General features: G+C 48.7%; 1 protein-coding gene across 2 annotated transcripts in view; it reads right to left on the bottom strand.

Annotated features, from left to right (window-relative positions):
* CHD7 (chromodomain helicase DNA binding protein 7) overlaps positions 1–12,854 on the bottom strand; it is a 794,978-nt gene that overhangs the window by 196,971 nt on the left and 585,153 nt on the right. For both annotated transcript variants that reach the window (XM_086965786.1, XM_086965787.1), the window contains exon 9: positions 4,219–4,302. In XM_086965786.1, the coding sequence (XP_086821912.1) occupies positions 4,219–4,302 (84 nt within the window). The remainder of the gene's footprint in view (positions 1–4,218; positions 4,303–12,854) is intronic.

The following is a 12,854-nucleotide window of genomic DNA, read 5'->3' as shown; positions in this document are numbered from 1 at the left end:
ATTGCCAAGCCGAAACACCAGACGGAAGGGGTGACCCCAGCTGTAAGAGATATTGCGCTTTCTCAGTTCCGCCGTAACTGGTCGAAAGATGCGCCGCTTCTCCAGGGTGATCGCGGCTAAGTCCTGGTACAAAGTCGGGGAGTGGTCACCATAGGTGATCGGCGCCATCTGACGCGCCTTGCTCAGGATCTCCTCCTTTGTCCTGAAGTCCTGCACACAAACCAGGATGTCCGCCGGGTAGGCTGCGTCAGCTCTAGGTGGACCTGTCCGGTGAGCTCTGTCCAATCGCAAGGGGGCGTCCGCCGGCCGGCCCAGGACGTGGTTGAAGAGACCTTGCGTGAACTGAAAAAGATCCTCTGTGTCTGGTGACAGTCTCACACCCCTGATCCTGATGTTATGCCGCCGGGAGCGGTTCTCCAGGTCCTCGGCATGTGTCTGGAGATCCACCTGCTGATCATGTATGCGGGCTAGTTCCTGCCGCAGGGCCTCCATTTCGGTGTCTCGTGCGTCGCCTTTTGTCTCCAGGTCCGCTACCCTCTCCCCTATGGCGTCGGTGTCGCGGCGGACCTCTTTAATCTCCTCCTGGAGCTCCTTCTTTAAAGCGTGGATGTCCTCCCTTAGACTGGTGAACAGGGACTCCAGGAATGACCGTGTGACTGGGCCCTCGGGATCCGGCCGTCCGGAGGGCGATGTGGCCACCGTTTTCTTCTCCGTGTCCCCCCGGTGGCTGGACGCTGTGGGGTCATTCCGTTTCCCCATGGCGGTAGGGGTGAAAAGGTCCTTTATGGTGCGGTCCTTCCTGGGCCTCCCGCCGGACATGTCCCTTCTAGGGCCCCCAGGCGCGCCGGTCGACCGCCACCAATGCCAGCTGCTTACAGGCCCCTATGTCCCGAGGGTGTGCCGTCTCACTGGGCCCGGGCCGTCCAGTGCTTCCTGCGTTGCGCGCGGGTGCCGCGCCCGGGCGGGTTCCAGGCCCAGGGCGGTAAGCTGCCCCCAGGGGACCCAGGCAATCACCAGCGAAAACGTCCGAGCGGGAGGTCCCACGGGTCCGGGACCACGGGGCTGCGTCTCTCTATGCCCCCAAACCGGCAGCCTCCACGTCAACCGTAGCGCCGCCGCTGCTCCCCGCCGGGCCCGCTGCCCCGAAGCCGTAGCAGTGCTCGGTGGAGGCCGTGTGGTGGGGGCAGGGCCGCAGGGGCCAGCAGCGAGGGAGGGGGCGCAAGGCTAGGCCCGGGCAGGGCGTGTTGCGGTCCAAAATGGCGCCCGCGGCTTTCAGGGCTGTGCTGTCTAAGGGGCGCAGCAGGCCTGCAGAAGCCCCGTCCGGTAGTCCCAAGGGGCCCCGCTCACCCCTGTGCGAGCCGAGACTGCTGGGGCTGTAGCCGTCGGCGCGGGGTGAACCAGAGGCGGCGCCGTTGATTCAGGCAGATCAGGAGGCCTCACCAGGCCTTGCGAGAGGGCCCCCACGAGTCCCCCAGCCGTCACTCAAGCCGATAGGCCGCCACGGCCCCTGCCGGACTCACCGTCTCGATGTCTTGGCAGCGGATAGAGTGTGATATAGCAGGGGCAGTGCTGCAAGCGGGGGTCGGCGACAAGGGAAGGACACGAGGCCAGGCCCAATCAAAGCGTGTTGCGACCCCAAGCAGCTCCCGCCAACAGTCTCACCACGCTGCCGGTGCCCCCACTCGTGAGGGGGTGCGTATGAATTCTTCCACCCCCCGAAGGTCTCTGCGCTCAGAAGTAGGTTTGCTGGGCGTCGGGAGGGGGGGGTGGGGGGGCGGCGTCCACACCCGCTCCTCACCTCCGCTCTCAGGGCTCCTCCGCACGCCCCTCCAGCCGGCGCTGTTGCCGTCCGCTGCCGGTAGAGGCGATCCGCTGGGTGGCGAGATGGTGCAGCAAGCCCGCAGAAGCCCCCGACCCGGGATCACGGGGGCCTCGCGCTCAGCAGCGCGGGTCGGGCTTGCCGTCGCTGCAGCCGCCGGGTCTAGGTGCACCCGAGGCGGCGTTTGGACTCCGCCCACTACGGCCTCGTTTCACTGCACCGCTCTCCTCAGGCCGCCGTGGCCGCCACAACTCCGGGCAGGGTCAGCGGGAATCACACGCCGGGAACCGGCAGCGCCACTTTTCTGCACTCCACCGCGGCAGTGCTGACCTCGGGCCCGCCAGGGAAGTGCTTGGGCCGGGACAATTGCTGAGATAATGCTGGTAAATAGCGGCCGGCGGCGGGAGCTCGACAAAGCACGTCCGCTCACTCCGCCATCTTGGCCACGCCCCCATCAGAAGTTTTTAATCGGTGTGCACCCGGACCAGAGGGTGAGGGTGGAACAGAAGCCTGTCCCGGAATGGGGGTAGCTGTGCACTCTACAAACTAAATATAAAATAAAAAAATAAAATCTAGTTGCATGAACACCAACTTGGTTATGCCCTACTGGAAGACACAAACTTCCCCAAAAAGTTATTAAGTATGAAAGTAAAATCTCGGTCGAGGTGGCAAGTACATCAGACCTGAGAAGTGAGACTTGTGGCTACAAAATCCGGCTCGTCCAGCTCAGAGCTTTTGGCCCCAAAACCAACGGGTTTCAATGGGAGCTCAATGACATATCAGGATTAGAGAGACCTTTGCAGGCCACAGTCTTGGATATTGACCCACTGGAATATTTTGACCTCCATTTTAGAGACTAAGTCTGAGGTAAAACTTTAACCAGGATTAACTACGTGCATTGAAATCGCAGTTCGCAGTGGGACCGAGAGTGTACTTAGGTGCTGGTCAGTATTTTTTTTCTGTTACTTTTTGACCTTTAACTTTAAAAGTGTATATCTCTGGTTCTCCTTAACATATCTTAATGATCTTGGTGTAGTTTGCTCATTAAAAAGTTCTTTTTAAAACTGGTTTTGGAAGAATTTTGCCGTATTGTGTTCTTTGCTTTAAAATTGTTGATACTGCTTGAACTTAACATGCACTTTTCTGGAGATTGCTTACTGAAAGTACCATAGACAAAGTTTGAGCAAAGATTTTCTATGGACTGTGACTTAGCCAGAGTGTGTTTATGGAGTTTCTGTGGGTGCCCAACATTAATAACCACATTCCTGACAGTTACTAATACACAATTCAATAGAACTGTATGTACAGAGCACCAGAAGGTTGCTATGTCTATATTTAAAGCTCAGTATCACCTGCGAAAGGATGGAAAGCAAAGTTCACATTGCCAGGATTGAAATTGCGTATCAGCATTGACATGAAAACTTGCTAAACCAACTTTCCAGCATAGAACTTTACATGCCTCCTAAATCGTTTAATAACGCAGATTTCTTATTGTACCTGATGAACCTTTATCTACATATTTCCAGTGTTCAATAGAAACTAATAAAGGGGACTGACATTATGGTTATGTGCAATGAGGCAGCTCTACGGATACAAGAGAATGAACAAACAGCCGTGATCAACCCTTCCACTTATAATAATCCTATTGCATATGCCCCTTAACATATGACACTAATCTCTCTCATGGTTTAAACCTTCAATTACCAGATATTTGGCCACACCTACAGTGTATTTTACCCATGCCTCAAACACACATATATACTATCACTACCTATCGAAAGTGGAATGACAGTACAGACTTGGAAGGACACCCCTATCTCTCAAAAAATGTACTTCAGAGTTCTTTGATATAAATAAAGATATTCTTAGAAGCTCACCACCAAGGTCCAGTTTCGTTTCCAGAAACAACCACTACCAATCCTACAAACACATTGTGTTTTTAGAAGGTTTGAAGACCCTTTTCCACCGGCACCTCTGGTATCTCCCAGCAGGATGATTATCCAGAACAAACATGCATCAACATGTGCCAAACAGTTGGCCTCATAACTGATAATGCACTATGAGATTATTTTGAAGCTAACTATTCTAAGTACAGAGGACAACCTCAACTGACATTAACATGCTAAGAAGAAACCATGCAACGTAAATGAAGAAGGCTAAACGTTTTTTCTACAAGATAATGACAATTGAGAGCAGCCTTTTCAACCTGCATCTCTGAAATCACTCCCAGCAGGATTATCCAGAACAAACATGCATCAACATGTGCCAAACAGGTGGCCTCATAACTGATAATGCACTATGAGAGACAATGACTATTGAGAGCACAGTTTCATAGAAAGCATAGACAAACATATAAATTATCAATACAACTTGGAACAAAGTAATTTAATATTCCTTACCTCATTGTTCTCATCAGTGCTAAGATTTGCGTCCAATATTCTATCAACTTCCACGTAGTCAGGATTGAAAAGATCATCTTCAATCTGAAAAGAAACATTTTGGTTATCTTTGCCTCTGAATATCCCACTCATAGAAGTAAATATATCTGTGATTACCATCAATAATTCACATTTTGGGTCACAGAGGCATTCCTTTCACCAAACAGCTATGTTAATCAAAATGCTGTAATTCAGCAGGATCAGTCCTCGTGGAAAAATTAGTACTCCAAGACTAGTTCAACTGTGCCTGTTAATTACTGTATGAAACCTTTTCCAGCAGAGTGTGGCTAAGAATATTTAATTCAAATGTGAAATTACAATTCATTAATGAGCAACTGAAAGGTCTTATGGTACGTCATGCATTTACAAAAATGATTGCTTGAACTGATGAAATGAGGTTATGTGGAACCTCTCTACCAGATATTCATTTGACCGCTTTCTAAGTAGAAACACAAGGCAACAGGATACGTTTTCCCAGCACACCGGCCTCAAGAAACGAAACAAACATTTTGGGTCTAGTGTGAATTTTCATATATAATTTGTATTTTTGCTTGAAGAAACCCAGAAGTCTCAAGCTACTTTGGTAGTGTGCAATCTAAACGACTGCAGGATTAGCTGCACAAAGCAAGCATTAACACTATTGTCAGTTTTATATACCTTAACATTAAATCTTCCTTTTCCCATGCCCCAAACAAGGACGTAGTATTAAGGAAGTGGATGCACCCTTAGCTACAAATCTTGCTCCAATGCAGAAGTAATGAAAGAGGTCTAGTAGCTACTGATCATTTTTTTCATCTAATATATCAAAGGAACAAAAGACGTGAGGTGGATTAGCCGATGCAGAGAACTGGTAATTTCCACAATGTTCTCTTATTATTATTTTAACTGAAGCCAACACTTATATTAAAACATTTTTTACGTGTAGGTTTTTAAACCTTTTGTCAGACGCAAAACTCAAATGGAGAAAAACTTGAGAAAGTTTGCATTTCACCCTGGGCTGCTGTAGTGGAAAAAGAAACTAAGGGAATATCCTATCTCCCCAGTTTAATTAACTTGTTCTTCCAAGCCAAGTCATTTTTCAATAGCACTGGAATTAAGAATAGGTTAAAAAAATGGAAATCAAAGGTAATCTGCAGTAGGAGAGAAATCTGGCTTTTTAATAACAAATCTATCTCTGAGATACCTTGATCCCGAAAGTCAATTAATCTAGCCCACGACTAATTCTTTCTCCAATGTTGTCAAACACTCTTCAACTATCAAACAACAAAAGATTAAATTAATATCAGGAACTGGCTGCTTATTATGGTATTGAGTTGCCTCTCTTTTTTCTTCCATCAGTCCGAGGGTCTGAATCTTTGCATTGAATGGCTGCAGACTCAGTTACAGCACAAATAAGCATTTGCAATGCAATTGGTCTCGCAATTATGAGAGTTTGAGCTATTGGCGTTGTAAATGACAATGCCTTTTTTGTTTTTTAAAAACAAAAAAAAGGCATTGTCATTTACAATGAAGAAAACGGTAACGGTTATGCAGGAGCGCACAGCGTGTAAAAGCAGTTTAGTTTTCAAAGAGTCCAGTGAGGCTAATTAATATTGGCATTACGTTTGTTGCATTTTTTGTAGTAATACTGAAGAGCTGCGCTCAAAGCTGTGAAGTTAGATGCTGCAGTTACTTTTAGCTGATTGAGCTAAGCAAAACGCTGATTCTAAAAGAAGTGAATTTACTGATATGCTGGGAGTCTTTTTTGGTGAGTTTTGGAGAGACTTTTATTAGTGACAGAAATTAGACCTAAAGGAAGGGATTTATTCGGGATGTACAGGACTTATGTCTATTTAATTTGAGAATTGTACAGCTTTGTAAAGTATACTTAATAAGGCAGTGATTTGCCATGAGTGTGATAACTTTCAATGACTATGGGATATATACTTTGGTTGCCTACTTGGCACATTGTTCTGTCACCCTTGGGAGATTTTGGTTCTATTCTTGGTGTTGGGTACCTATTTCTACCGTGTTACTACTGTGTATCTTCACTAGTGGTTCGGTGATTATTGAGTTGATGTTTACCGGGAAGTTACATTATTTTGTGAGTGATTAATTTGGGCCTAATAGTGGTTATTCTGTATATTTACAGCCCTGAAGAAGTCATTTGTCATATACTGACAAGACGAAACACGTGTTGGCTGTGTGTATGAAATCTGCTATGAAAATGCTATGAAAAACTTTATGAAGCAATAAAGAAGAAGATTGGAACACATGAACTTGTAGTTACTTTTGGACATTTGAATAATAATTTTGAGTGCTTGGTGGAATGGTGTAGCATTGTCATTTACAATGCCAATAGTTTAAACTTGCATAAATGCGAGAGCTATTGCATTGAAAATGTTTGTTCCTCTTCTTAGTGGGATGCTGTGAGGCAGTGGAGGAAACATGAGAGGTACAAGTATCTTGATGGACTTCAGCAATAGTCTGAACAGGGCTTTTAGCCAGTGCTAAATGCTCTTGTATATCAGCAGGTGGCTGCTCTGCTGGAAATACACCTGGGTGCGTTGAAAGAGTTGACCCCACCAAAACATTAGGGCGAGAACGCAAAAAATGAAGTACTAGCTTTCCATGATAGCTGGGTGTCATGTATCGTAGCAGTTAAAAGCCACTCAATTGCACATATTTTGTTTGCATTTATTTAGCGTTTACTGTCCCTAGCGAAGCGTCAATGCGCTTTAGATAGATTGATATCGCTGTGCATTTTTGTGAGTTTGGCAAGTGGTCTATTTCTAGGTATAGAAGCAAAATGCCTGCCCTTCCCGTGCCCCCGCAGCTGGTGTACAAGTATCACCCCAACACACCTCCAAGCCCGCATTTCCAAGAATCCCTGACTCATTTTCCCCTTTACCTGCTACAGTGAAAGGATTGAACCGCTGTTAAAATGTTACAACAAACTGGCACTGCTCCGCTCTGCCGAGTTTAAAATATAGCACAAGGGTGAAGGCGTGGAGAAGCAAAGGGGCACAAATCCGCATGAAAGCGATATTATGTATGAATATTAACCTACCCTGACGGCGAGTGGCATCTACTTGAGAGTGCACCTGCACTCAAAATGCAGCAGAGCACCTCCATTACAGCAGCTCCCACCGGAGCACAACAGATGGTCATTTCCGATTACGTCCAATGGAAATTAAAAGAGCGTGCTTTAAAGGCATAAAGATTTTCAAAGGGGCAGTTTAAAACAAACTACATACCGCGTTTACGTAACTCTAGCAAGCTGCATGTGTCAACAAATGTGTAACAAAAAAAAAAATGCTGCGTGTCAACAAATGTGAAAAAAAAGTAGCACAGCTTGGTTGCCATGACATTACAAAGCTATTGCCACAAGCAAAAACAAGATGGCGTGGGCTTGTCCACATGGGCAGTCCTAAAAGTGGACAAGGCGGTAACCTGAAAGCCCGGTTTTCAATCACTCATCAGTGTTTAACAATGACGTGTGCCAATTGAAAACTGTATTGATAACAAAAGGCACTCGCATGGCAACACGTGTGCTGCTAACACCAGGCGAGACCTAAAAAACACTTATCTGGCCGGCCAGCAGTCTAACTTTGGTCAATAAACCATGCACAGTTTGTTTTTCAGTGCGACAAAGGTCACTATTATTAGCATCATGTGTGCATCTACGGCATGAAATAGTGTTCTAGGAGCATGCAAGGAACAATCTAGTCATGTGACAGTTCATGTGATTATATTTGATAGAACAACAGAAATTATTTATCCGAAATAAAAATGTGCATTGAAGTGGACAAACTAATGTTTGGGGGCAATGTTACTGTTTACGCAAATGTATATTTAAAGCAGATATCTGTTTGAAATGCCAATCAGTAAAATAAGTTAAACAAATGCTGAGCAACAGTGCAAGGTCACTGTGACCGGAGCAACAGAGCTGTTGAATAAGCTTGCTAAATAGGCCTAGCTCTGCTGTACAGCCTGAGATTTAATTTAATTAATTGGTTCTTCCTCCGTCACACCGCCATTGAAAGGCTACTTTGTGCTGGAAAAAATAAACAATTTTGCCATCATTTTGCAAAAACCAATAATATTTACTAAGAGTGTGAAACTCTGCATCTCTCATGGGGAGAGTCAGAACTGATTGGCACATCCTGAAAGTACTGGAATATTTCAGGAGTGTACTTTAAAAAGCTACAAGGAGTCGGTGATTGCACATATTCAGGGATCCTATTATACCCCACCGCTATCCAAGATCAGCAGCAGCAACGAAACAAGATCACAGGATTCTCAGAAACACAAGACCTATGTCGACATCTCAATGAAGAATGAGAAGTCCGACAAGAGGAAACCAGCATTTTGTAGTAGTAGACAAAGATAATATCTAGTTATAACGTGAGTCACGTTACTTCCAAACACATGGTGAATGATCGCTGAATTTATTTGGTATGACAATGTTAGGTCTCCTCTAAGACAGTACACATGCTCTGTCAACTAGGAGAGATTTAATGTACAGCAAGGGGCTTTGAGCTCGCCCATTGCTTACTATTCTTTGACTATGTCACTCTTATTTGCTGCCTCCCAACAGGCCAGTGCCTGCCATTTTCGCTTCCTCAACTTTTGTGTAGAGAATGGACCAAGATTATGATTGCTTCAATTTGAAGAAATGCGTTACTTACCTGTAACAGCAGTTATCCAGTATTGGTGTCTTTCATAGATTCACATGCCTGAATCATTCCCCGTCGCTGAGACGGGAGCCTCCGGTACATAAAAAAGTAATGTCCTAAGGACATACATAGAGAATATAGGCCTAAGGGCCTCCCCTTTTGGGCCTTTCCACGTCCTTATGTAAAAGGACCGAACTCTCATCGTTAGCCAATCAGCTCCGACCTCCCTCTAGAACCTTCCCGGGAGGAGCCTCCGTCCCTCAGATTTTCGTACGCACCCAGCTAGGGTGTCGCAATGTAGACATAGAGGTACGTGAGTCCTTACCGGGGAGGCGGGAGGGTTGCATGTGAATCTATGAAAGACACCAATACTGGATAACTGCTGTTACAGGTAAGTAACGCATTTCTTATCCAGTATTTGGGTGTCTTTCATAGATTCACATGCCTGAATCAGAGTAGCCAGCAGTTATACATGCATAGTGGTAAAGCACATTCTCACATCTAGCAGGCCTGCATAGATTACAGACAACATGAGAGAAACATGGTAATATACAGTCATGCATATAGCAGAGAAAACCATGAAGAATGTGCATACCTGGATGGCGGGACGAGGTAAGGCTCACCTTATTGGAAGAGATGGCGCAGCACCGCTTGTCCCACTGCAGCGTCCTTCTGCAGTTCGATGTCCAGGCAGTAGTGCTTGGAAAAGGTATGCGGGGACTTCCATGTCGCCGCTCGGCAGATGTCCAGGATCGTCACTCCAGCGAAGAGCGCTGTTGACGTTGACATCGCTCTGGTCGAGTGGGCAGCCACTCGGCCTGTCAAAGGCCGTCCGGCCTGATCATGGCAGAAAGCAATTGCTGAAGAAATCCAGCGTGAGATGCTCTGTTTTGTCAAGGGCAGCCCCATTCTCGGGTTGCTGTAGGCTACAAAGAGTTGAGAAGACTTCCTGACGTCTTTGGTCCTGTCCAAGTAGAATTTGAGACACCTTTTAATGTCCAGGGAATGCAGCGCCCTTTCCGCTGCCGTGGAAGGGTCCGGAAAGAATGACTTGAGGACAATTGGTTCGTTCAGATGAAAGTCTGACGGCACTTTAGGAATGAATTTAGGGTTGGGCCTGAGTACCACTCGGTCGTGCCTGAATTGGAGATACGGTTCCTGAATGGACAGCGCCTGAAGTTCGCTGACCCTTCTGGCCGACGTCAGGGCTAGCAGGAGAGCCGTTTTCCAGGAAAGATGCTTGAGCGATGCCCGGTGTATGGGCTCGAATGGGTGTTTCATCAATTGGTTTAGCACCAAGTTCAACTGCCAGGTTGGAGGAACTTTCCGAGGCCTCGGAAAGGATCTGTAAAGTCCTTTTAGAAATTGTTTCACCAGTCGACTGGACCAGAGGGAGGGTCCCGATGGGGTCCTGGTGAACCTAGAAATCGCAGCCAGATGAACCTTAATGGAGGCGTGAGCCAGCCCCGATTGAGCCAGGTGCAGTAGGTATGGTAGCAGCTGTACTGGGGTGACCCGGAGCGGGTGTAAGTCGTGTTCCGAACACCACACGCAGAACCTCTTCCACTTCAGCGAGTAGGTCTTGGTCGTGCTGCTCGCTCTCGCCTTGGCCAGTACTGCCCTGCAGTCCTGCGGTATGTCTAGCTCCCCGAACTCAAGGTGCTCAGGAGCCAAGCCGACAAGTTGAGCGAACGGAGGTTCGGGTGGTGTACCTGGCCTCCGGACATTGTCAAGAGGTTCGGGAGTTGTCGCAGGTGAATCGGGGGCCTGGTGGATAGGCGAAGAAGATCCGAGAACCAATGTTGTCTCGGCCAGTACGGAGCAATCAGTATCAGCGTGCACGGTTCCGTCCTCATCTTCCGGAGGAGCCTCGGTATCATCGGGAACGGCGGAAAAGCGTACGCAAACACGCTGGACCAGCCGATGGAAAAAGCATTTCCCAGCGACCCCCGTTGGGGATGCCAGCTTGCGTAGCTTCGGCATTTGGTGTTCTCTTCCGTCGCGAAGAGATCGATCCTCGGGGTGCCCCATTGTGAGAAGACGTGGGCCACCGTGTCGCCGTTGAGCTCCCATTCGTGGGAGAGAGAGGTCTGCCTGCTGAGGGCGTCCGCGATAGTGTTCTCCTTCCCTGGAACGTACTCCGCCTTGAGGGAGAGGCCGTGCGCCACCAACCAGTTCCAGATTTTTTGCGATTCTCGTGAGAGAGAGAGAGATCGCGTTCCCCCTTGTTTGTTCAGGTAGTGCATCGTCGTGGTGTTGTCTGTTTTGACGAGCACAGGGGAAGAGCCGATGCGTGGCAGGAAGGCCTGTAGAGCCAGGTACACTGCCCTCAGTTCCAGGAGGTTGATGTGTAGTTGTGTTTCCTGGGCGTCCCACTTGCCGCTGACTCGAAGGTCTAACAGTACTGCGCCCCAGCCTTCCAGTGAGGCATCGGTCGTGATGACCAGTGGTGCCGGCGGCAGGAGGAACGGCAATCCGGCCGTCAGGTGAGTCCTGTTTCTCCACCACAGCAGGGCCTTTATGATGGCCGGCGTGATTGTGAGAATGTCGTCGAATGAGCCTGAACACTGTTTCCATTGTCTCGCCAACGCTTCCTGTAGGGGGCGCATGCGGAGCCTGCAGTGCGGTACGAGGAGAATGCATGAAGACATCATCCCTAGCAAGGAGGTGAACGTCCGGACCTTGATGCGAGGCTTCTCGGCCACCGCCGTGGCCAGAGACAGTACTTTGCAGATCCTGTCCTCTGAGGGGAAAGCCTTCGCATGCTCCGTGTCCAGGGTTGCCCCTAGGAAGGTGATCCTCGTTGACGGAGTAGTGCATGATTTTTTGAGGTTGATCGTCAGACCCAGCTGTTGGAAAAGAGCGCTGCAGGCGTTGAAGGAAGCCAGCGCGTCCTCCGGGGAAGGAGCCTTCACCAGCCAGTCGTCCAGGTAGGGGAACACCTGGTGACCCCTTTGTCGCAGGAAGGCAGCCACGGGCGCCAAGCACTTTGTGAAGATACGTGGGGCAGATTTGAGGCCAAACGGCAAGACCTTGAACTGGTAATGTCTGCCCGCTATTTCGAACCTTAGGTATTTCCTGTGCCTGACGAGGATGGGGACATGGTAGTAGGCGTCCTGTAAGTCTAGGGAGACCATCGAGTCGCCTCTTTCCAGTGCACCCAGGATCTCCTGGATTGTGACCATCCGGAAGGATTGACTCCGTAGGAAGGCGTTGAGCGCCCGGAGGTCTAAGATCGGCCTCCACTTGTCCCCTTTCTGTTGGACCAGGAAGAAGTGGGAATAAAAACCCTTCCCTTTCTGGGAGTCCGGGACCTTTTCGATGGCTCCTTTGACCAACATGGCAGCGACTTCCTGGAGAAGGAGGTGCAGATGTCTGTGAGTACGCTTCAGTGGAGGGGTGTTGGGAGGGGTGTTGACCAGTTCGAGGGAATGCCCAAATTGAATTATTTGTAGTACCCACCGATCCGTAGTGATTTTTCGCCAATTGTGGAGGAAGTGGGTCAGTTTTCCCCCAATTCGAAAGGATTGAGACGGTGGTGGGACTGGCCGGAGTAAGTGGTCACTGGCGGCCGCCAGCGCCCTTCTTGGCGGGTTTGCCTCTGAAGGACGATTTCCCGTAGGATGACTGTCGGGACTGTTGTTTCTGTTGGGGTTGGTTCCTGTTGCCATAGGAATAGGACGACCGATTTTGGTAGGAACCTCTGTAGGAGTACTGACCTCTGGAGCGGCCTCCCCGAAAGGATTGGTTCCGGGACTGGAGGGAGCCCAGAGCCCTCGCCGTGTCGGTGTCTTTTTTGATGGCCTGGAGTGCCTCGTCTATCTTCTCCCCAAAGAGGAATTGCCCATCGAACGGCATATCCAGTACCTTAGATTGGACCTCCTGCCGAAAAGACGTCGCCTTGAGCCAGCCCTGGCGGCGGAGCACGGCAGCCCCTGC

The sequence above is a fragment of the Lissotriton vulgaris genome, chromosome 4_1 (assembly GCF_964263255.1).
Source record: "Lissotriton vulgaris chromosome 4_1, aLisVul1.2, whole genome shotgun sequence".
Taxonomy (NCBI): domain Eukaryota; kingdom Metazoa; phylum Chordata; class Amphibia; order Caudata; family Salamandridae; genus Lissotriton; species Lissotriton vulgaris.
The sequence above is the reverse complement of the archived record's forward strand: the minus strand, read 5'-3'. Positions and strand labels throughout refer to the sequence as shown.